This window comes from Talpa occidentalis, unplaced genomic scaffold, assembly GCF_014898055.3.
Source record: "Talpa occidentalis isolate TD23 unplaced genomic scaffold, MPIMG_talOcc4v2.1 talOcc4.7, whole genome shotgun sequence".
In the NCBI taxonomy this organism is placed as follows: domain Eukaryota; kingdom Metazoa; phylum Chordata; class Mammalia; order Eulipotyphla; family Talpidae; genus Talpa; species Talpa occidentalis.
This window is the reverse complement of record NW_023605083.1, coordinates 27,639,217-27,664,521: the sequence shown is the minus strand read 5'-3', so window position 1 is coordinate 27,664,521 and position 25,305 is coordinate 27,639,217. Positions and strand designations below refer to the sequence as shown.

General features: G+C 46.0%; 1 protein-coding gene across 1 annotated transcript; it reads right to left on the bottom strand.

Moving 5' to 3' along the window:
- Positions 1-1,155: 1,155 nt before the first annotated feature.
- Positions 1,156-23,760, bottom strand: FXN (frataxin). Its single transcript, XM_037492665.2, has 5 exons — positions 23,608-23,760; positions 19,690-19,787; positions 15,884-16,004; positions 7,417-7,514; positions 1,156-3,411 (listed from the first exon to the last, which is right to left on the bottom strand). The coding sequence occupies exons 1-5, from the start codon at positions 23,758-23,760 to the stop codon at positions 3,261-3,263; spliced, it is 621 nt and encodes a 206-aa protein (XP_037348562.1). The 3' UTR covers positions 1,156-3,260.
- Positions 23,761-25,305: the final 1,545 nt, after the last annotated feature.

The window sequence follows — 25,305 nt, the reverse complement described above, 5'->3', positions numbered from 1 at the left end:
TATTGTAAAGCTCTTACTTAATACAAACTATCAAACTTAAAGTTGGTCAAATTATTTTTAGGAGATATGCAGAAGGGGTAAAGTGTTCATTAAGACTTATAGGTGGGCCTCCCTGGTGGCACAAGGGGTTAAGACGCAACCTATGAAGCTATCCACAGCCACTGAAGCATGAGTTTGATTCCTGGCCAGGGAGCTACCACATGGCGCAGCAGACCTTTCCTGACTTGCCTGCCACTCCCCTCAGCAGCGTATTTCAGTAGATCTTGCTGTTCTGCTCCCTACTCTGTCTCTGGTGAATCCTTTCACCCCCTGCACCGCTGGCCTGTACCCCAGTTCTTGTATGCATAAATAAGTAAATCTTTAAAAACAAAAATCAAGACTTGCAGGTGATAAGAAAAATTGTCCTAGGGAATCAGAATCTATCACCAAGGTAAATGAAATGAGCATTTATTTTAACTAAATTCAAGGTTGAGTAGAGAACATCTTGAAAATATTTTTTATGAAATTAAGTTGCTCTTGTGTTGAAATGATTTGTATTGAGTGTATTGCGCCAGGGGTTAGCTGTTTCAAAAAACTGAGCAATTGTCAATAAACAAGTGGGAAGTTTAAATTTTTAAAATTATGATTAAAAACTCAGTTTCTATTTAACACACCCCAGTGCTTCTGTATATCTTCAGAGATGTAAGTCATTCTGAATAGTGTGTCCATTCAAGAAGCTAAACCTAATAGAAGGCTTTTAAAAATTACATTACACTATTTTTTTTTGCCTCTTTTAACATGTTATACTGAATGTTTACAGCATTTTTCTGAAACTTTCATCAGAATTTAGACACACACATTGATGGTCTCAAGCATAGCAGGAATTTAGAAAACCTAAATAAGGGACCAGGAAAAAGACTAATTAATACAAAGTAAAAATCAAAATCAACAAGCAATTATGGACCAGAGACACACTGTGGGGGGTGGGGAAGGAGCAGGGAGAGGAAGGATTAGGGTCAAAATAAGGGGGTGTGCAATTGTATGGGGAACATAACCAAAATGAAAATGCATACATTGTGCAAAAATGAAAATTGATGTAAGAACTATATAAAATAAAATATTTAAAAAAAAAATTGAGACACACACACACACTTTTTTTTAAATATTTAAAAAAAAAATTGAGACACACACACATTTTGTTTTCCCCCTGATTCTGACCTACTATACTTAAAAATTTCCATCAGAGGAAAAAATATTTTTATTTCTGAAGAAAGGAAACATTTCAAATACCCTTTTAGCATGTGTTTATATTGTTCTATTGTTAAGACCTTTTTTAAAAATAATGGAATGTGTTTTTGGTTTACCCACTGCCAAAGTCTTTGCTCCACATTTGCATAGAATTGTCACTAATAAATCTTTCTTGTTGGAGTAAACAAAAGAACAGGAGCATAACTTTGGGTGAGTTTGAACATCCCTTAGCTTTCTTCCCCTGTAAAGTGAGTCAGTAAAGATTGAAATGAGGTCCTGGGAAGTGGCAGGGGATCTTAGTCCACTCAGGCTGCTATAACAAAACACCATAGACTGGGTGGCTTGAAAACAGAACTTTATTTCTCACATTCTGGAAGAGTCTGGAAGATCAAGATCAAGCCTCCAGATTTAGTCTCTGGTGAAGAAGGTCTGCTTTCTGATTAATAGGTGGCTTGTCCTCACATGGTGAAAGGGTTGAGGGAATTCTTTGGGGGTCTTTTTATAAGAGCATTAATACCATTCTCTAGGCCTCTGTCCTCATGACCTAATCCCCTCTCCAAGGCCCCACCTTTTAAGACTGCCATCTTTGTGAATGTCAGGGGAAACACTCAGTTTGTAGTACAGGCTAAATATGGTAAGGGCACATTAAGGATGGTTATTGTTTGAACCTGAATTCAAGCAGAACAATATCAATAACCATGTATTTACCATATAACTTTAAAAAATTATTCATTATCATCCCATTATCTGCCTCAGGGAAATAAAGCTAACCTGTTGAGTTGCCTGAAAGGAACACTGAATAATGCCTGAATTGGGAATCTATTTTATCCTGTTCAACCTCATTTAACATGTGGAGAAAGAGGGCCTCCCCGGTGGCTCAGGGGTTAAAGTCTTAGTGCTATCAAGCTATCACCAGCCACTGTGGCAATGAATTCAGTCCCCAGCCAGGGAGCTAACCCACATGGGGCAGCAGACCTTTCCTGTCTCGCCCCCTGCTCCCCTCAGCAGTGTATTTCAGTAGATCTTCCTGTTCTGCTCCTCACTCTATGTCTGGTGAATCCTCTCACTCCCTGCACCTTTGGCCTGTACCCCAGTTCTTGTATGCATAAATAAATAAAAATATTTCAAAACAAAACATGTGGAGAAAGAGGTTCAGGAATTTGTGAATCTTACCTAGAGACAGACAACTACTTTTGGGCTGAGCCAAGTGTAGGACCAGGGTTCTTTTCATTAACACAAACCTCTTTCCATTATACAAAGCACTTTTTCAGCTCCATTACCTTGTTTGTGATACTGTATCTATGAGCTTATGAAGATGGCTTTTCTCCCTTGGTCATTGGGAAATTTTTTGCATTCTCAGACCTGTGCTATAGCAGTTGGTTCTAAACTGACCCTTAGATTAAACAAACAAAAAATCCACACACGCATATTTAACTGTGTGTTTGTATATGTATGTGTGTATGGGACACACACACACTTCTCTCTGAGTTACCCTGTGCAGCCACAGCTGGCAGACACAAAGTACAGAGGGGGAATAGTCTTAGGCTTGAGAATTCCCAGATCGTTGGTGAACTTCAATAGTTAAGGGCTAGAAGTGTTTACATGTTTTGAGGCACAGGAGCATCTACTGGCCACCCTTTAATAAGCTGTTTTGAGACAGATTGGTGAGGTTGGCCATGTAGCTTTTGTGGTTAAGTTCTTCCAAGAATGAATGTTGAACCAAATTAATTTCTTCCAGAATTTTTCCTCTTATTTTTTTGTTGTAAGATAATAAATAAAGGCATGAGTGAACATCATCAGAGATAGGGATATCCCGTGAGGTAGCAAAGCAGACCATAAATCCAAAATATCTATGGAAATAACAAATCTGAACTCAGGGGTAGGGTGGGAGGTGACACAGTCTTTTCACAGAGCTGCCACACATGATGCAACTGTCCTCAAAAGCAGGGTTGGGAAAAATTGGATGCTCAGATGAAGAAGGAAGCCAGGGTCTTCACTAGAGAGCTGTTAATGTCTTTAGAATGGGCTGCATATCAAGTGCCTTTCCCAGAATAGGCCAGGGAAGATAAGTCCAATTTCGTCTTTAAGACTTCAGTCAGTTCCTTGGCCAGCAGCTCATGGAGGGACATCCCGTCATGGGAGTACACCCAGTTTCTCCCGGTCCAGTCATACCGCTTGGGCCCACTAGGAGATAATACAAATAAACAGTAAGTTTACGAGCACAGCCCTTTAAGAAAAGTACTCTTAAAAATAACAGTCTGGGGCCTCTCTGGTGGCCTAGGGGTTAAGTCTCAGTGCTATCCCTGAGAAGACCTGAGTTCGATTCCCCGCCAGGGAGCTAACCCACATGGCGCAGCAGACTCTCATGTCTCATCTGCTGCTCTCCTTAGTGTATTTCAGTAGATCTGCCTGTTCTGTTCCCCACTCTGTCTCTGGTAAATCCTCTCACCCCGCCCCCACCCGGCATTTCTGGCCTACACCCCAGTTCTTCTATGCAAAAATAAATAAAAATTTAATAATAAAAAATAGTCTGGTGGGACTGAGGATAGGAGGGAATAGAGAGTGACTGCTTAGTGGATACAGGGGTGGGTTTTTGGGGGGCGGTGATGAACATGCTTTGGAACTAGTTCGAGGTAGTGGCTGTACATTATGAATGCACTAAAATGATGTGATGACAACTAAGGGATAAGTCATATCAATGGTGTATGAATGGCCAAAATTCAAAAACACCGTTGGACATAGTTTGTCATCGGTGAGTTAGGAAAAGCAAAAGATCAGAATCTGACACCTGGGGATTCATCCTGGGGGTTCACACGTTTTCAGATCTCAAGCATTATCCCCTGAATTGTTCCAGAGGATACACTAGTCATTCGTCTTAAATAGAAAGACCCAAAGAAAAAAAATATGTGCCTCGTTATTACTCTCTAGAGTTTCTCTTTTGTCAGTTTCTTGGTAGCACCACATTTGACTGTACCCAGTGCTCGTATAAATCAATCAATCAATCAATCAATCTTAAAAAAAATAAAAAAGTAAGGGGCCTCCATGGTGGCGCAGGTGGTTGAGCACCGTGCTGTGAAGCTGTCCGCAGCCTCTGCAGTGTCAGTTCGATCCACGCCAGCCTCAGAGCAACCCATATGATGAGCAGACTGCTCCCCTCAGCAGTGTATTTCGTCAGTCTGCCTGTTCTGTTCCCTGCTCTGTCTCTGGTGACTCCTCTCACATTCCCGCGCATCTGGCCTGTATCCTGGTTCTTATATAAATAAAATAAATCTTTAAAAAAAAAATAAAAAAGCACAACTTGGAGTTCCTAGGAATTTGGTCTTCTCTAGTAGCATATGTTTCTAAATATGCCTGTGGTAGGTCATATTGCTGGTAGGTGTGTCCAATATGATATGGACGTTTTCATTTTCCAGTAACAATACAGAGGAAATTCTTTCAGTGGAGCTGATGTAGTTTTTGGAGTTGATGGGTTTGGAGAATGGGGTCATTGGGTTCACTCTGGGAAAGGTTTCACCAGAGCTCCCCTATCAGTGGCATGCAATGAGTTTCCCAGGCCAGTTTCTCCACAAGACAGAGACATTAGTTATATTTAAAAGAGCAGATTTATTAGGGAAAAAGACAGAAGAATAAAGGACACTTGCATAGACACAAACGGGCAGAGAGGGCTGCTCTGAAAGGTCAGGATTGCTAAGAGAGAGGCCTGCATGGTTGCAGGAGAGCAGCCTCCACTGAGGGAGGTCAGTGAGGAGAAGCCTGGCATGGTACAGGTCACGGGCAGGCAGGAAGGCTGCTGCCCTGCAGAGGGACAGAGAGTTGGCAGAAAGGAGCACCTGCCTAGTCACCGGTGGGCTGAGAAACTTGCCACATGCTGAAAGGGGAGCTCTGGTGAAACCTTTCCCAGAGTGAACCCAAGGACCCCGCTCTCCAAACCCATCAATTCCAAAAACTACATCATCGCCAATAGCTGGTTCTGGCGCCTTGCCTACTATTTTGAAAGCCACTATCTCCCAAGCTAATAGCTCCATTTGAGCTGGTTCATCCGGTCTCTGGACATGAAGGATGAGAATGTACAGCTCTCCTCAAGCCACCGACAGGGTTAGTAAGACAGAGGCCAAAGAGAACAGGATAACAGGATAGATAACAGGTCCACAAAGGGTAAAGGCCCCCCACTTAAGTCATCTAAAGTGTAAAAAGCAGTATAATCTCTGGAAGAAGACTGCTAGAAAGGACATGATTTCTGCAGTTGTTTTTGCTGAATTACGACTAACTTCCTAGATGGGGTTGGGAGGAGGGAGGCACTGGGCTTTATTTATTTTGAAAAAAGAATTATATCTCACAGTAAGATAAACAGTGTAATATTAACTGCCTAAAAATGATGACAATGTTGGGGCAGGAGAGGAGGTTTTTTTTTTTAAATAGAGGCATGTTTTTCTTTATTTGTTTGCTTGTTTGTTTGTTTTGTTTATACATGCACTGGGTACAGTCAGAAGCTCAGGAGGGTGAGAGAATTCACCAGAGCCAGAGCGGGGAGCAGAGCAGGCAGAAGGACCGAAGTACACTGCTGAGGGGAGCAGCGGGCGGCAGGAGAGGTCTGCGCGCCATGTGGGACCCTCCTCCGGTGGCCGGGGAGCAGCGGGGATTGAACCGGTGCCGCAGAGGCAACGGGCAGCTTCACAACCCAGCGCTCTACTGTTGCGCCACCGGGGAGGCCCTTTTTTTTTTTTTTTTTAAATGCAAACACCATTAGGCTTTCAAAGAATTGCAGGCTTGTTATATTTGGGCTTTTCCCAAGTCACAGTCAATATGTTCTCTTTGGAAATGCTAATGAATGACCCAGGAAGACTGGTCTGGAAGCTTTTGGTGCATGATTCTCTTTTACTTTCTAACAACCACTTCAACAGCAGCCACAAGCTCTCTTCCTGCTTGTTCTCAGGCCTGGAGTTGCAGGGCAGGTGGCCCCAACACAATCTTTTCTTCCACTAGATGGAAAGCACATCAATGGAAAAGGCAGGAGGGATTAAATGTCTGGAGTAGCCGCTTAAAATGCTCCCCAGCCCCACAAAGAGCACAGTCCAGTTCTGCAAAAGGAATTCAATCAGCCCTTTGCTGAGGTGCTCAAAACAAACTAGAGGTTAAACTTTAACTTGCTTTGAAGACAAAGTACAGTTTGTCAGATGCTGCAATATCAAAAGTAGCTTTTTATAAGGCAGGGCGATGATTTGATAGAGAAAAAAATGCTCTAGGCCTAGTTTTGAAAAGTTATCAACTTTTCACTTTGAATCTTGTTCATATCGTGTTATCTGTCTGCATACAGCAGTGAAACTATTGATGGAGTACAAGAATAGAAAAAAAAACTAAACAAGGATGTGCCACAAGACCAGAAACCTGGCTCACACAAGTAGGTGGGGGCAGAAGAGAGGAAACTAGTATGTTAGACACTAGTATACTAGTATCCCGAGGCCTGGTCGAAATATTAAGGCGATTGAGCCCAACAGACCCCAAAGGTAAAGATATGGAGACTGAGCCCACTGTAGAATCTCTGGTCCCTTTCAAATTCTACATAGTTCTCCAAAATTAGCAACCAACTGACGACTCACAAGGAGTGAGCCCTCCCAAACAGAAGAAGACTATATCAGTGTAGTCTCTGCACAGGCTCGGGGCAGCACGCCCACTGTCCACCTGTGACTATGCAGGTGCCTCTTTTCACCAATTCTCTCCCTCTGCAGGGCAGCAGCCTTTCTGCCTGCCCATGACCTGTCAAGGTCACCTGCCTGCCACCATGCAGGCCTCTCTTAGCAAACCTGTCCCTTCTGGGACAGCTCTTCCTGTCCAATTGTGTATATCTAAGTGTCTTTAACTGTTTTATCCCTTCCCTAATAAACCTGCCCTTTAAGTCTCTCTCTTGTGGAGAAAATCGCCAGGGAAACTCGCCACATGTTGCTGATACGGAAGCTCTGGTGAAACCTTTCCCAGAGTGAACCCAAGGACCCCGCACTCCAAACCCACAGACTCGAAAAACCACAACACTATCACCAGGGGAGTTACATAAACAGTGTCAGCTTTCCTAGTGAGAGTGTAAAACACCAGGAAAGGTTCACTTGTACAGATACTAATATACGAAGTAACATTTCTTAAATGGGATACAATGTCATATCAATTTTTTCAGAATAGATTGACTTCTGAACATACCTGGATGGAGAAGACAACCAGATTTGCTTGTTTGGGGTCTGCTTGTTGATCACATAGGTTCCTAAATCTCCACCTAGTTTAACTGTTAAAACTCCACTCTAGTGGAGCAAGTGGGAAAAAAGGCAGGAGGAAAATAAGACAAAGTTACCACTTTTTCATAGTAGCTTCATATTTTGTTATATTTCAACACTTCCAAGTATACAGGTACACACTAACACCATAAAGGAATGTCTTTAATTTAGTGATTAGAAATAAGAGATTATGTAAACAGAAGATTGTTCTCAGAATCAGACTATGATTAGTCACACTAATGCAGTTGTACCTCATTTTCTTGAACTTTGCAGATACTGTGTTTTTCACAAATCGATTGTTTGTGACCTGCCTGCACCTAGCAAGTTGATGGTGCCATTTTTCTAATATCTCAAATGATGGTTAGCATCATTTAGCAGTAACGTATTTTTAAATTAAAGTATGTTCTTTTTTTAGACACAATCTCTTATTGTTCACTTAATAGACTACAATATGATGTAAACGGAAGTTATATGCACTGGGAAACAAGCTTTGTGTGGCTCAATTTTTTTATGATATCTGTTCTATTACAGTGATCTGGAACCAAACCCGAAAGATCTTCGAGGTGGCTGTGATTTCCCCAGTTCCCTCTGAAGTCAGCAAGGTGAGAATGATCACTTGCTGTTTTGAGACAAGGAAACAGAAACCCTGGGCGATGTTTGGGATCCTCTGAAATCTAATTGCTGCCAAATGAGGACTCTGTATTGCTTCTCTCCACTACCAGCCAGAACCTATAGTAGAAGGTGGAAAATATAGGCACCGACACTACCAGAGTACAAATAAGCCTAAAACATAGAGATGACAAGTTCATTACAAATAAAAGGAAAAAAGTAAGAAGGAAAGCAGTAAGCAAATCACCTGCATTGCAGTAACCAGCTCTGCTGGTAGAAGACAGATTTTCCAGACCAGACTTTTTATTTCCAAACCCTTCCCAGGCATCTCTTAAGCTCCTCAGCCTCTCCACTCCAGCTTATTTTCCTCTATAGAATCTGAATTCTTCAAAGACCCTTAGGACTTTTTTGCTCAATAAATGCTCATTTAAATTTGAAAACACCCTTTCAACAAAGAAGGCCTTTACTCCCCAGGCCTTAGGTCTTCAGAATGCACAGGATATTAAAGAAACAGCTACACAGCTAAGTTAGCTTTATTGGGACTGGTGAGCAGGAAAGAGCCCTCTTTACTATAAGCGGCAGATATGTGGCAGCCTTTCTCTGTGCCCCCCAAAGCCCCATGCAATTGTGGGGCCCTGAATCATTCTTACACACACTTTCACAAACACGAAAACCTTTGAAATGGAGGGGGAAAGTCCTAATAGTAATATAACTGATAGCTGTGGGATAGGGAGGGCATAATTGAGTGAAAAAAACCATTTTTTTGATTGAAAAAATGCAGAGAAATTATAGAGATATTGAGAATTCAGAAAGCATAAATAAAATGAAAGCATCAACAGAAAATATAAACCATTTTTCAGTACCTATTCAGAGGCAGCACTGTGTTGGCCCTTTGTGTAATTGTTTCCATGGGAACCACATGGGGGTAGGGGTCATTATCCCAACTTTACAGGTGAGGGAAACAGAAGGAGTGATAATGACTACTTAGTAACTGGCAGAGCTGATCTTAAACCCAGGTCTGTTTGGGCTCAGAGATCCCACTCTCTCAATAACATGAACTGTTCACACTCGGGTACTGGCTGCTGGTTTTTAAATGCATTTTTAAAAATGGGCCTGGATCATAGTATATACGAGTTGTTTTCTTTTTCCCCTGAAAGTTTACTATTTTGGTAAAACTACATCTCATTGATTTAAAAATTTCTTAAAACTAAGAAATTTTGTTTTGCAGTTTTTAGTATAAAAACAACATAAAGGTGCAAACACCATTACTGTTTAATTCCAGACTATTTCTACCACCCCACAAGGAAACCCTGCACTCATCAGCGGCCACTCTCCATCCTCTCCTCCCCCCATAATACTTTTACATGCCTTATTTTTTCATGAGATGCCACATTCAGGGAATGAAGGCACATTTCTAATTTGACTATTTGTGGTCCTTAAATGCCCCACAGTGCGTTATACCCTCATGTGGGGAGTGATAGGATGCAGTGGAAAGGGCAGAGAGCTGGGTCTAAAGATGTGGGTTCTAGGTTGAGTCTTATTTATTGCACCCCATCCTCAGGATGACATCCGAGTTGCCTTCTCCAGGGACTCAGTACGAGGGGCTGATGGTTTCTACGGGCTCTGTACCAGCTCCTGATCACCATCACACCTTAGAACAGGAGGCCAAATCTGGGGTGGGTGGTACATCTGCTGAAAGCCAAAATCCAATCTTCCCAACCCCGAAACTTGAAGAACATATTAATGAGAGAACCATGAGAAGACTTCCAGAACTCAGTTTCAAGCTGTGTCCTGCACCTGACACCTGCTCCAACTACCCTGTACCCGCACAAGACACGCAGCTCCTCCTAGGCAGCTCAGGTGCCTCTGGGAAGGCCACTCTGCTGCCCCTCAGCTGGGACCAAGACCTGCACATGTCCCTACAGCCTCTGTACTGTCCTTGCTACATCTGACTTGCTGGCTTATTTATGGGCCACCTGCCCCCTTCCTTCTAATGCTTGAAGCTCCTGGAAAACAGATTTGTCTTTTCATCCTAGCACATCCATTCTCCCTGCAAAATACTGAATGAATGCAAAAACCATATTTGCAAATGAATTAAGGGAGTGGATGCCAACCAGGCACTGTGATAACATGTGCCAAGGTTAAGCGCAAGGCAGACAATCTCAACACTCAACTGCTGCCCACCCCCACCTCCACCACCCCTGCCCCTGTTCAGTGTAGTGAGATTTTCCCCCATTGGTATTTGAAGCCATTTCCCAAGGAAAGTGGCAAGAGGAGAAAGGAAACTCTTCCCAACTGCCTTCTTAGCTCTGCCTCACTGGTTCTGTTATAGAGTAACCCCGATATTAAACGGGTTCCTGGCTGTGGGTCCTCACCCGCGCGCTTTAAAGAGACTTATGAATACTCTACTACAGACACATGCAAAAGGGTTAATTTAATAAAAGGTTTATTTACAAGAGAAAAGGAAATAAGGAAAATGTACAACTCAGGGAGAAAATAGGGAAATAAAGTCTTTAATGCGTCCTACCCGATCCGACGACCTGGAAACCCAAAGGCACTCTCAGAGCTGGCCGGACGCTGCTGCTGGCCAAGAGCCCAAAAATGGAGAGACCCCCAAAGCCCACGTGTCTGCCTTTTGTATCCACCTGGCTGCTTAACCCCACCCTCAGGTCCCAGCCACCTTCCCTTTGGTGGTGATGGGATTTGGAGTTCCCAGTGTCTTTGGCTTTGACCTGGGGTGGGGGTGGAGTCCACAAAGCCTATATGGAATTTGCTTTGGGACATCCTTTTCCCCCTAACAATTCTTTATGCTATGCGCTTGACACTATCTGCAAGTGGACCAGATCAAGAGGGTATTTTGCTCATTATTATTATTCTTCCTTAAGGGGCAACCTGAGTCTATTTTATTTTTTAAAGATTTATTTATTTATTTATTTATTTATTTATTTACACAATCACTGGGTACAGTCAGAAGCGCGGGAGGGTGAGAGAATTCACCAGAGCCAGAGCGAGGAGCAGAGCAGGCAGAGGGACCGATGCACACTGCCGAGGGGAGCAGCGGGCGGCAGGAGAGGTCTGCGCGCCATGTGGGACCCTCCTCTGGTGGCCGGGGAGCAGCCGGGGATCGAACCGGCGCTGCAAGAGGCTGCGGGCAGCTTCGCAACCCAGCGCTCAACCGCTGCGCCACCAGGGAGGCCCAACCTGAGTCTATTTTAGGTGCCTGGGTAAACTTGCGGGGGCAAGAGGAGGAGGGAGATAGTCAAAATATTTAGCAGCTGCTGAGACATGGGCATTAACCTCTGAGAACAGAGCCTGGCCACAGCTGTTGATCCTGCCAGTCAACAGCAGCCCTGCACACAATGGGAGCAAAAACAGTGATTTTTGCTGCTGCCAACTCATTTGGAGAAACAGACACATATGGGATAGTACATGCAGTCTGAGGATTTCACGTGTGTGGTTTCTCACACTCCTAATATTAAACACTGACTTTCCCTTATGGAATAAATATAATGCATCTGAAGCACTTTTTTTTTTGTTTTATTTAGTCCTAAAGTAAAATCTGGAGAAGTTGAGGCTTATGTCACCCACTTAATAGTTGAAGAACCAGCTGCTCACAAAATGCAAGTAATTCACTTAGGGAGTGTTAGAAAGAAAATACAAATTTAGGATGCTAACCCAGACCCTGTCTCCACATCCAACAAAATGATGCCCCTGAGCAGGGAGGTCATAACCCAGGATCCAGAGAGAGTCTTCAGGGGTCTGCAAACAGTCCCTACCTTGAAGCTGAAATTATACTTGTCAGTGGGTGGGGAAATCTTTTCCCAGGCCCAGAGATTCTTTCTTTTTTTTTTTTTTTTTTAAAGATTTATTTATGTATACAAGACCTGGGGTATAGGCCAGATGTGCAGGCCAGGGTGGGGGTGGTAGTGAGAGGATTCACCAGAGATAGAGTGGGAAGCAGAACAGGCAGATCTACCGAAATACACGGCTGAGGGGAGCAGCCAGAGAGGCAGGAGAGGCCTGCTGCGCCATGTAGGTAGTTCCCTGGCTGGGGATTGTACTCATGCTACAGTGGCTGCAGTACAGTGGCTGTGTACTCATGCTCACAGTGTTGTGACCCAACCCCTGTGCCACCAGGGAGGCTCCCAGGTCCAGAGATTCTTACATGGGATCCTGATCTTAAAATAGGCTGTGCTTATGGCAGTTACTTGTCAAGTTAGTGAAGGAAGGACAAGGCAGCAAGCAATTCTCATTAAAATGTCTAAGAGGGGCCTCCCAGGTGGCGCAGCAGGTTGAGCGCAGCACTGTGAAGCTGTCCGAAGCCTCTGCAGCGTGAGTTTGATTCCTGCTGGCCAGGGAGATTCCCACATGGTGCGGCAGACCTCTCCTGTCTCTCTCGCTGCTCCCCTCAGCAGTGTACTTCATTTCAGTCCGTCTGCCTGTTCTGTTTCCCGCTCTGTCTCTGGTGAATCTTCTCACCCTCCCGCGCCACTGACCTATACCCCAGTTCTTGTATTAAAATAAATAAATCTTCAAAAAAAAAAAAATTTCTAGGAGGACTGGGCTCCACCTGGAATAAAAGGAAGGTGGCTTCCAGGCAACTCTTCAAACAGCTGGTGCTTCTCACAGTCTCCAGTCAGACCTTTGGGGTCAAGTGCAGTGGACTCTGTGTTTACCTAGCGATGGGAGGTACTTTCAGCACTGGGGGACAGTCCTCTTTACTGGCTAGGCCTGGACCCCCACACTGACATGCACCATTACCCATCCCACTGGACCACAGGATGCAAGAAGCTACTCAACTCTCCCGCTTTACAGGGAGAAAACAGAACAAGCACATTCTTGGGTTACTGCTTTCCTTTGCCTACCTGGCTAGTAGCAAGCTGGTAAAACAGATATAAAGGCCGAGTGGCATCAATGAAGGTGTGTTTGGAAAAGGATATGGGCCCCATTTCCTTAGTGTAGTGAATCAAACATGTAACCAAATCCCTGCCATGGGGCCTTCCTGGTGGCGCAAGGGGTTAAGACGCAACCTATGGGGCTGTCCGCAACCACTGCAGTATGAGTTCGATCCCTGGCCAGGGAGCTGCCCACAGGGCACAGCAGACCTCTCCTGGCCTGCCTGCTGCTCCCCTCAGCAGTGTATTTCGATCAGTCTGCCTGTTCTGCTCCCCACTCTCTCACCCCAGTCTGTCTGGGAGGTGAGTCCTCTCACCTCCCATACCTCTGGCCTATACCCCAGCTCTTGTATGCATAAATAAATATTTAAAAAAAAAATCTCTGCTATGTACTTGGTGCTGTTCCAGGCACTGGGATACCGAGAATGGACAGTGTCCTGGTGCAAAGGTGCTCAGTCCAGCCTGGGAGCTGATGTGTAAATGGAGAGTTACAGCACAGGGCAGCCAGTGCTCCACAAAGTCAGCCTCAGTGTGGGGTAAGGGAGGAGGGTGGTATCTGCCCGGAGCATCGAGAAAGGCTTCGTGGACAAGGCTAGATCCCACTGGATGCTGAGGGCAGGGAAAGACTGTACTCCAGCAAAGTCCAAGTGACAGTGTTACAGGTGTTCTGTTGTTTATAATGCACTTTCAGTTGATTTATCTTGTATGTACAATATATAAGATAGCACTGAGAGGATTCTCAAGGAATTTATAGTCCAGGGTAAACAGCATTTCAAAGTACTTAATCAGAAGTCCAAGTTATACAAATTGCTGCTCTGTGCCTTTAGCTTTCCACATCTGCACTAGAGATGTGAAGATTTCTTAGAAATCACTTTGCCTGGGGCCTCCCCGGTGGCGCAGCAGTTGAGCCCTGGGTTGCGAAGCTGCCCGCAGCCTCTGCAGCACCGGTTCTTCGGTTCCCGGCCGCTGGGCGAGGGTCCCTCATGGCGCGCAGACCTCTCCTGCTGCCCTCTGCTCCCCTTAGCAGTGTACTTTGTCAGTCTGCCTGATCTGCTCCCTGCTCTGGCTCTGGTGAATTCTCTCACCCTCTCATGCTTCTGACTACCCAGTGCTTGTATAAACAAATAAATAAATCTTAAAAAAAAAAAAAAGAAAGAAATCACTTTGCCTGGGTGAGTGCAATTATATTCAAAGTATATGGATTGGCTAGGAAAATAGGTGCCTCTTCTCTTGCAGGAACGTGTTATAGAATGAAGGTCGGATCAGGTAAGGGCCTGCGACCCCCAACTGAGCAGAGCTTTTTGTTGCTTGATTCAGTGAGGTAAATACAGTCCAAGCGCTAGAATTCTGGCACCTTTGCTTCTAATGAGATATTCATGTGAGGAGCTTGGGTCAAGCTAGGCTTCACTGATCAATAGAAATAGGTGTGCAATGGCTTTGTGGCATGTTAATAAATATTTGCAAGTGTGCACTTTGGCCAGAGACTTGGTTTCCCCAAGTCTTCTTTCCCCATGGGAAAGCTGGGGCAGAGATCTGTGACTTCCCCAGGTCTGCTCACCCCTCAGCTGATCAAGCTGGCGAGGCTGTGATTCCCAAGCATCTCTAAAGTCCTGCCCTGAAATCTACCTGGCAGGCATTCAACCCCTTTTTTGTACCATTGCCTCAAATTTTTTTTTTTAAAGAGGCATGTATTTTTATTTGTTTGTTTGTTTATACAAGCACTGGGTACAGTCAGAAGCGCGGGAGGGTGAGAGAATTCACCAGAGCCAGAGCGGGGAGCAGAGCAGGCAGAAGGACCGAGGTACACTGCTGAGGGGAGCAGCGGGTGGCAGGAGAGGTCTGCACACCGGGTGGGACCCTCCTCCGGTGGCCGGGGAGCAGCCGGGGATCGAACCAGCACCGCAGAGGCCGCGGGCAGCTTCGCAACCCAGCGCTCAACCGCCTCAATTTTTACCGCCAAGTTCTTCTCTGTCCTTACAAACAGTTTTGACACCTCTAAGACTGTGCTGGCTGCTACATCTGAGGGGTCCCTTCTCTCCAGCAACCCACACAACAATAGCCAACACCATTTCTGTTTCTTTAGCCAGACCTCAATAATTCCATGATTTAATCCAAGATGCACACTTGATTACATTTCCTGATATTAATTGCTATGAAGAGGATTAACCCTCTGTGGGGGATTTTTGGCCACTGGGGAAAAAAAGTTGCTCCTTAAGGCATAGACAGAAATTCTAAATTCATAGGTGGATCCTTGCTCAACTCTGCCGCCCAGTGGCCAGTTGATAAAGAACAGCACTCCCTAGACTTCCGGAACTGGGACTCAAATTTCATCCAGCCCAGAGGTTCTCATCCAGACTGCGTACTGGAATCACCTGGGAAGTGATTTGAAAACCCTCAATACCTGAGCCGCACCCAGACCAGTTCAATCAAAATCTCTGGGGGTGGAACTCAGATCCACATTAAAATCCTAAGTGAGCTTTCCAAAAGTATGCATCCTGAGCACTTCATCAGAACCTCCCGGGAGTGGGCGTGGAGTCTGTAGTCTGAATACCTCTTGGACTATATCTCTTCTGTGCTCAGAACTAGCAGTCCGTGCAGTGTTCCCATGCCTGCGAGACGAGACAACATAGACTAGGTCCCTCCCTGACTAGCCTTCATGGGTTTTCAGTGAAGCTTGAGAATCTGTATTTTTAAGCAGAAGTTATGTGTAAAGAGGCTAAGTGAGAGACTCAACATCATTAGCCTGATGGAGCTGGTATGGGACAAGAACCCTGGTGTTTTGGTCCCACCCATAACTGCTTGCTGCTGGTTGTTTAACTCTGCTGGAGGGGAAATCTCTGAGCTAAAATTCTTAGGGAGAGAACAGAAAAATGAAAATAAGCAAAGAAGTACCCCAAAGGAGACATCATAGTCTTCAAATGTGTAAGGCTTATCTGCAAGGTCTTCGAAAAACTCTGCTAAGGAGTCCAGTGTCTTCTCTGCCAGTCTTTCATAGGTGGTCTCATCTAGAGAACTGCAGGAGAAACACAAAACGATCAAAAACATACATTGTGAAACTGTTCCACTTTATTAACATCAACACATTTTTTAAGTCTATAGCAAATATCTAACAAGCACAGAGTAAAGCATGAAAGGGTTTAAAGAGAGAGCCCTTCTTCCCAAATAGGCTGTCCCTATCCAGAGCAACTATGAAGGAAGTCTCCTCCAGGATTTTATATTCTTTTTCATATACAAATGAAATACCTTGTAGTTTTTATTTAATATGTCTTGGAAATTATTTCATATTAGCATAGGTAGGCTTTATACTTTTTTTTCCAAAGATTTATTTTTTATTTATGCATCCAGAATTCATCAGAGACAGAGTGGGGAGCAGAACAGGCGAACTGACTGAAAAACACTGCTGAGGGGAGCAGACAGGAGAGGTCTGCTGCACCATGTGGGTTAGCTCCCCAGCCGGGGATTGAACTCATGCCTCAGTGGCTGGCAATAGCTTGACAGCACTGAGATGTTAATCCCTGTGTCATATAAATTTAAAAATATAGACCAATATCACATCAATATTGTGACTGAAAAGTCACATACAAACATGTTTATATTTCACAATATGGTTTATATAAAGTAAAAATCCAAGCAAAGCTAACTGAAGCAGTTACTCTGGGGTGGGGGCAGGAGTTAACTAGTTTCTAGATAACTAGAGTGAGCAGGAGGCTTGCTTTCAGGGCTGGTAACATTCTGTCAGTATTTCTTGAGTTGCATGGTCTGCTCATCTTTCGAAAAGTTATCAAAGATACATGACTTGGAGACATTCCTGGATATACACACTATTTTTCAGGTTTTTTTTCTTTAAAATTTATTTATGCATACAAGAACTGGGGTACAGGCCAGAGTTGCTGGGGCAGGGGGTGAGAGGATTCACCAGAGACAGAGTGGGGAACAGGACAGGCAGACTGACTGAAATACACTGCTGAGGGGAGCAGCAAGTGAGACAGGAGAGGTCTGCTGCACCATGTGTAGAGCTCCCTGGCTGGGGATTGAACTCCTGTAGCAGTGGCTGTGGATAGCTTCATAGTGCTGTGCTTAACCCCTTGTGCCACTAGGGAGGCCCTATTTTTCAGTTTTTAAAAATTATAAAGCCAGAGACAGGGTGGGGGGATGTTAACAAGTACGGGGTTTTAACTGGAGTGATGAGAATGTTCTGGATTAGTTACAGGAGAAAGTCATACAATCTTGTGACCATACTAAAAGCCACTGAATGGTATATTTTTAAGTGGTAAAATTTATGTATATGAATGATAACAAAAGACATTTTGCTATAATAAATATCCATGTATGGGTTTTAGAGCCCTTTGGGCATCTACCTGTAGATGACAAGATGTAACCCAGACTACTGCATCATCTGAGAGTTTCTAAGAGGCCTAAAGTAACCTATCAGTGGTGACTAGATAATCAATGCAAGACAGAAGATGTGCCACCCCTCCCCACCTAGCCCATCACCCCCCTCAAGGGCACAACTCCGGGAAGGCTGCAGGACCCATCCCAGCCAGTGAAGGGTGAACTGGAGAAAACTTGGAGGAGAGGGTGACATGTGCCTGCAGGCATTTGGGGTAAACACAGACACACCTGACTCTGGTTTCAAGTCTAAAGAACTTTGTGGGTGCTTCCTAACTGCAGAGGATTGAGCCATGGCTGAAGCTGGCTGTCCTCTGCCACCAGTCACGGTTCCCAGAGGCCAGAGGCAGACCCTGAAAATGGAGTTGCACTTAGGGCATCCAGCAAGGGTCCTACCTAAAGAGGACTGATTGGGGGCCTCCCTGGTGGCGCAAGGGTTAAGTCTCAGCACTATGAAGCTATCCGCAGCCTTTGCAGCACAAGTTCAATCCCCAGCCAGGGAGGTGACCCACATGGCGCAGCAGACCTCTCTTGTCTCACCTGCTGCTCCCCTCAGCAGAGTATTTCAGTCAGTCTGCCTGTGCTGCTTTCAACTCTGTCTCTGGTGAATTCTCTAACCCCCTGCTCCTCTGGCCTGCACCCCAGTTCTTGTATGCATAAAAAAAAACCCAAATCTTAAAAAAAAAAAAAAAGGACCGCTTGGAGAGATGTGGGGCAACACCCAACAGTCTGTATAGGGGGGAGTCTGGAAATGGTGCCACCAGAGGACAACCCCACCCTATGCCAATGCAGCCCTAGCACCAAGAGGCCGTGGAGGGGCCCATGAACACAAACACTGCTGTCGGAAGCTTGCAAGGCCACTGTCCACCTGCTTCTGCATTAACCTAGAGGCCTAGTAAGCGCGCTTACTAAGCCTGTGGCTCTGGGGACAGTCAGAATGTCCCGTGAAGGGGTGGCTCTTGCTGTTGTGCTGCAGGTGTGACATGGAAACAATGAGGCAGGAGCAATCTGGCACATCAGCAGGGGGATGGAATATAGCACTAGCAGAGAGATGGGAAAGCAAAGGCAGAGGTAAAGACTTTGAAGAACAAAGCCTTGTCATTAAGCCAAAAAAGAGACTCCATTCCTGTTGCAAAACTCAGGTTGCTGGTCCCCAGTCAATGTTTCTGCCCTTAGGATGAGCGGGCTGGGCATGGGGTGAGGATGCAAAGAAAGAAGGCAGCTGGAGGCTCCTATGCAGAGCAGAAATTTGATTGTGGTCACTGGCAGTGGGACTGACTGGGACTTAAGAGATCAGAAGCCTAATAAATGTTTTGAGAAAATTCTGTTATCAAAGACAAATAAGCCTGCCCTACCAGAGCTGAAGTCAGCCTCTGGAACAAACCTGCCAGCAGCAGGAAGTGGGTGGCAAGACTGCTTTCTCCCAGAAGGGTATATTTCCACTGCTCGCCACCCTAGGGACACAGAGGTGACAAACCAGGGGGCACCTCCAGGGCGCAGAACTGGAGTTTTGTGGAGGGATGGTCCCCTCTCCCAGGACGGTGATTGTCCCAGTGCTGCCCAGAGGGTCTCTGTTGCTTTCATGGGCCACGGACACGTCTCTTTTCTGAATGGGAGTGTGTAGCAGTTATGGTGCTCCTTTCCATCTGTCCATCCCCGTGTGTGTATAAGGAGGTCCATGTGAGTATCGGTGGCAGAGGGTAGATGGCTGCAGTGCCTGGCACCCTTTGGCCCTTCTTCTAGGGCACCCATTACACTACATTTTCTAGCATCACTGCAGGGAGCTGGGTGCATGGGACCACACGTAACCCACTAAATGTAATTGGAGGTAAAATGATACCCCCAGGCCTTCCCTGCGCCTGTGTCTTCCTGCCAAATGGAACCTGGACAGGGTGACCTGGCCTTGACCATGCAGAGGACAGGAAGACATAGTGATAGCCAAGCTGGAAGGTAGAGGGAGCCGCCTCCTGTCATCATTTCACAGGGGCGATTACAGTCTGGATTTCCATAGAGAGGGGACACAAAACCACTACAGTTTGAGCCACTGCATTTGTGGGTCTATTTGTTATAGAAGCTTGGCCTACTGTAGCTACTAAGATATCAAATAGAATAACACAATTCTGGAAACAACATAATTGCCCAACAATAAGGGGTAAATGAATTATGGTACATTCATAAAATTTAGTATTTCATTGAAAATAATGTGTACTAGGAGTGTGTATATGTATGTATATGCTGTGTAATATAAGGGGGGAAGAGCAGGAGAGGAGGGGGAAGTGATTTCAGATAGAGAAGGTGTTTTATCTTACCCAGGGTCCCTCAAAGTTCCAGTTGTCCTCAAATTTATCAGACAGACACTCTGCTTTTTGACATTCAGAATTCGGTTGAGGCAATGGAGGCTTAAATTCTAAAATCCAAAATTAAGAACATTACCATTTTTCAGTAATTATAGTCCCTTAATGCACAGTTTAAACATCACCACTTTTGTATTCAAGAGTAACCATGTCAGGGCCTCCCCGGTGGCGCAGCAGTTGAGCGCTGGGCTGCAAAGCTGCCCGCGGCCTCTGCAGCGCCGGTTCGATCCCGGGCTGCTCCCCGGCCACCAGTGGAGGGTCCCACATGGCACGCAGACCTCTCCTGCCGCCCGCTGCTCCCCTCAGCAGTGTACTTCGGTCCTTCTGCCTGCTCTGCTCCCAACTCTGGCTCTGGTGGATTCTCTCACCCTCCCGTGCTTCTGACTGTACCCAGTGCTTGTATAAACAAACAAACAAACAAATAAATAAAAATACATGCCTCTAAAAAAAAAAAAAAAAAAAGAGTAACCGTGTTAAAGCTTTGCAGGAATATTTCTTCAGAATCTTACTTTGAGTTCTCCAGGCAGCTATTTAAATTTTCTGAAATGAATTAAAAAGTCAGTCCCTCAGTAATACTGGCCATAGGTCAAGTGTCCTGTGGCTTCATGCAGCTATTTGCACACAGAACAAGTCTACCACAATGGAAGCTACTAGAAGGACTGCTCTGGGCTGCTCGTGGTATGTAGTGGTTATGCCAGGAGCAGAGGCAAAGCATCAACTACGCTCCTACAATTTGACTAAAAAAAGTAAAAAGTAGAGGAGGCAGAAGCCTGCTGATGTCCAGGAGAGAGGTTCTGACTGCAGGCTATTGTCCTCCCAACCTGATCTGCAGGAGACAGCATGACCATGTTGGTTTCCTCCTTATTTGAGTGTCCAGGCGCCCAGCTCTCAGGAGATGGATCTGAGTTGATCCCTGTGAGTGCTACTGCCCAGGTGGATAAACAGATGAAATCATGGGAGGAGAGCGAGTAGAAAGCCAGAGAGGGGGCTCTGGCAGAGGGACCTGCCCCAGGTGAGAGCTGTGGAGCCCCTTAAGAGAAAAAAGTGAAAGAGACAGAGTGGAGACAGCAAGGCAGGTGATGGAGAGAGGCTGGCTGCCTTTGAAGGCAAACTATTGGATTTTATCCTGGAGAGGCATCAGGGGCTTTATGAGGTTTATGGTAAGATTTACATTCTCCAGAGGTTCTCTGATTGTCACTAGGAGAGGGGTTAGAGGTTGTCAGTTATTCTCTTAGGCCATAGTGCCCCTCTCTCCCTGCAGGCTCAGAAAAAAGAAGGCAGAGAGCACAGGGCTGAGAGGTGAACAGAGGAGGAAATAGGGGTACAGAAAGGCTGGCTCTGAGGAAGGGGAGAAAAACTCCCTGTAGCAAGGCTTCTAAGACTTGGAGTTGTTTTCAGATGAGGATCCCCAGGGGCCTCACTGATTTGCACAGCCCTACTCTGGAGCTATCACTGTGGGCGTGTCCCTTACACCCTTGAAACTGACTCAGGAATTGGATGTTAAGCTTTACTTAATTTTTTAAAAGATTTATTTATGCATACAAGAACTGGGGTACAGACCAGAGGTGGGGGGGGTAAGAGGATTCACCAGAGACAGAGTGGGGAACAGAACAGGCAGATTGACTGAAATTCACTGCTGAGGGGAGCAGTGGGCGAGTCAGGAGAGGTCTGCTCGCCATGTGGGTTGCTCCCTGGCCAGGGATAGAACTCGTGCTGCAGAGGCTGCAGGTAGTTTCATAGGTTGTGTCTTAACCCCTTGCGCCACCAGGGAGGCCCAAGCTTTACTTAATTTTTAAAATTAAAAAATAACATTATTGTAAAATTTAAGAGTATTCGAAACATCCTGAGTGTGTAATTAACCTTTTCATTTGTGAATTTCATAAAATCTAATATATTTTGCTAAAAATTTAACATCAGAACTGCCATTAGCTGGAAGTGGATTTGGATTTGGAGGAATGATCACAAAAAGAAATGTAACATATCTAGTAATTGTTTTTCAGTATTGATGACATGTTGAAATGATAATATTTTGGATATACTATCATTACATAAATATATTATTGAAATTAATGTCATCTGTTTCTCTTTACTGTTTTCAGTGTAGCTGCTAGAAAATTTGGAATTATATACGTAGTTGCCATTCTATGTCTGTTTGGATAGCTGCTGTAGAATGAGAAGTAAGAGGTACAGAAAATCAGGAGAGGGAAGAGACCCCTAAATGAACTCAGGTCCTGAGGAATTTTGGAACGTAGGCGTCCTGAGGCATCAACAGGAGGACAGTAAGACCTTGAAAAAGAATGAAACAGGACAAAGATCGGAGCTGCCACTGTCATTCCACCCAGCCCAACAAGTATGGCAGGCCTGGAAGGGAACTGTGGGCTGGGGAGGTTAAATGATCATGATTAACTTAGTATGGAAAAGGCCTAAGGTCACAGAGGTTGCCAACCACTTAGCCATCCCACTGTGTATTGAGTGCCCACCTACTGGGTGCCAGCCCTGAGCTGGACATGCTTCTGAATCAACAAGCCTTCAGCCACAGTAGTCACTAGGTACCATCCAAAAGTCCATGTCACATCTTGTCAGTCTCCTAAATTAAAAACTGCTAACAATCCACATACCCACACAGGCAGGGGTGAAGTGCAGGTCCTGGCAGCTCTGTGGGAGAGCAGCTCAGAAGGAATAAAAATAATAAATGTCCTCTTTCTACAGAGAAGGATGCCAGACCAGCTTGGCCTGTCTATTTTTCTAAAGAAGCTGGGAAATTCATCATCTAGGTCCCAACTTGGAGTGTTGGCAACCCATGCCAAAGCTTACTAGACATGGTATGGGCCTAATATCACATGTGGGGGTGAAAGGTGGGGGAGTTTAAGCTAAAGTCCAAATTCCAGAGTTCCAAATGTGTGTCGATCTTCATCTGCTGTCTTCATACACCCAGCCACCAGCTACACAGAGAGGCAGCCTCCCCCCTGGCCTTCGCCCTGCCATTCTCCCCATCTGGACCGCACTTAGCTCTCCTGACATCTTCAAAACCCGGTTAAACAGCAGGCCCATGCTCCTGTGAATCTTCCTCAACCCCACAGTCACTGTTAGGGCCTCCTCCTTTCAGGCCGTGGAGTCCCTGGGACAAACATTATTTTGCACCCCAAGGCAAGAAAGTGGAATTATAAGTGCCGAAGAGACACTTTATAAGTGAATCTACTTCAACCCTCACAGCAGCTCCGCAAAAAGGGTGTTGGTTACCCTTTATCTTCCCTTCCCAGAAAAGGAAGAAGCCACGCCTCTGCCTGGAGTCCGCGCAGGCCACTTTCCAAAAGGGCTTCTCTCCAGCTACTGGACTGAGCGGCCTGGACATTTCTCTTCCAGGAGGAAACATGTTCACAGCAGCTGAGGCTTGCACAGATATTACATATATACTACCTACAGGATTTTGTTACGTTTCTATATTTCGTAACCCATCCGGATATTGCAGATAGTACAGGCATGCATAGGACAGTCCCTACTCTATATTGACTGCTTAAATTTAAGTTCTGGAAAAGAGACGTGGCAAGCGTAGAGACGACCGCTGGCCCCACAGAGCAGACTGCGTCCACCCCCGACCCCGGCCTCTGCAGTTGCACGGCAGGATGCCACTTCCCCTGCTTTGCAGCACAAAGCACACGCCAGGGCCAGCGTAAGCGCGAGCCAAGGACGCGAGGGCTGCAGGGCCGCGCGCAGGCTCCGGGTCGCGGTGCGCTCAGCCTGCGCGCGGCCGCACGGAGCGCGCCCCGGGCCCCGCGGGAGCAGGCGCGGGGCGCGTGCCCGGGACGCCCCGGACGTGCGCGGCGCTTCCCCCCCAACTCCCTCCGCCGGCGCGCGGCCCGCGCGGGTACTCACGGCCTGGCGGGGCGCGCAGGCGGCGGCGCTCCCGGCGCGCCAGCCCGGGCGGGAATGCGGTCGGGCGCCCTTCACCGGCTGCGGGGCCGCGGCGCGGGCCTGGGCCGAGCGGGGCAGGAGCCCGGCAGCCGCGCGGCGTCCGAGCGTCCACATGCTGCCCGCGATCTTCGGCCGCTCCGCCCTCCGTCTCCCCGGCGCCGCGGCGACCCCTGGTGGCCGAAGGCCGCAGGTGCCGCGTCTGGCTCCCGCGCGCGGGGCCGGCTATAGGCTCTGGCAGATGGCCAGGGGTTAGACCGCAGGAGGAACTTCCAGCATTACGTTCTTCGTTCATTTATTTATTTACTTATTTATTTACTTATTTACTTACTTATACATACATACATGCATACAAGAACCAGGGTACAGGCCAGATGTGTTTATTTATTTATTTATACAAGAACCAGGGTACAGGCCAGATGTGTTAATTAATTAATTAATACACGGACCAGGGTACAGGCCAGATGTGCGGGAGGGTGAGAGGATCTACCAGAGACAGAGTGGGGAACAGAACAGGTAGACTGACAAAATACACTGCTGAGGGGAGCAGCGGGCCAGACAGGAGAGGTCTGCTCACCATGTGGGGCCCTCTGATCGAACCGGCGCTGCAAAGGCTGCGGACAGCTTCACAGCGCTGCGCTCAATAGCCTGCGCCACCAGGGAGGCCCTCTTTGTGTATTTAACAAAAATGATGAACCTGCTTCGTGCAAAGCATGCGGCCTGCGATTGGGCAACACAGTGAATTCATAACCCAGGTCCCAGTCCTTGGTGACAGCAACCCAGTCACTTGCTGCTGGAGAAATTCTATGCAGGAAAAATGTGGAGGCTGTGGTCTTGCTGGGAACTGGATGGGGTGTAGGTCTAGGAAGAGCTTAGGGCCAGTGTGGGTCACAGCAGTTAGGAATGTGCAGACAGGGGATGAACTGCCTGGTTTAAATCTTCCTACTGGGCATTGGGCAAGTTAATTGATCTCTCGGTGAGTCACTTGTAAAATGGGACATAAGGACATTTCTACTTCATAGGGTTATGGGAAGAATAAAATGAGTTAATCCATGTAAAGGTTTGTTGGCTAGGTCCTGAGCGCTGATAAATGCACAATAATTTTTTATATATTTTTTTAAATTTTTTACATCATTGTTCATTTTTAAACAATATTTGCTTCCTCCCACCCCCTCAGGTGTAGTCCCCATAAAGTTTCCTTCCCCAATGCACCCGTGCACCATCACCTCAGTCCCCTGTGCTCCTCCCTCCCTCCCTCTGATCCCTCTCCTTCCTCCTCCCCTGCAGTATGTCTCTGATTTATAATTGTCCGTTTTTGTTTTGTTGTGTTTTGTACTGTTATTATATTTTTACACTGATGTCTTATTGGGTTCCCCTATATTCCTGCTATAAGTGAAACCATCTGATATTTTTCTTTTTCCTTCTGGCTTATTTCACTGAGCATAATTCCTTTTAGTTCCATCCACGTAAGTGCACAATAATTATTAAGAAAATGATTCCTAGGTTGTACATTGCAAAGGAATACAAATTGGGAAAGTTTCCTTCATAATTCATATATGCTCTAGAAAATGTCAAATGTAATGTGACAGAATATTATTTTTGTGGGGAAAGCAGTAGGCTGAGGAAACAGATGGTCCCAAAGTTCTTCCAAAGCCCTTGGTA

Bases quoted from the DNA above. Each gene is read 5' to 3' on its own strand.
- FXN (XM_037492665.2), bottom strand. From the start codon at position 23,760: ATGTGGACGCTCGGACGCCGCGCGGCTGCCGGGCTCCTGCCCCGCTCG. The intron at 19,788-23,607 runs GTGAGTACCCGC...TTTGGATTTTAG, and splicing joins CCTGCGCGCCCCGCCAGGCC to AATTTAAGCCTCCATTGCCT. The intron at 7,515-15,883 runs GTACTTCTTTGC...TTGCTCCACTAG, and splicing joins ACTATGATGTCTCCTTTGGG to AGTGGAGTTTTAACAGTTAA.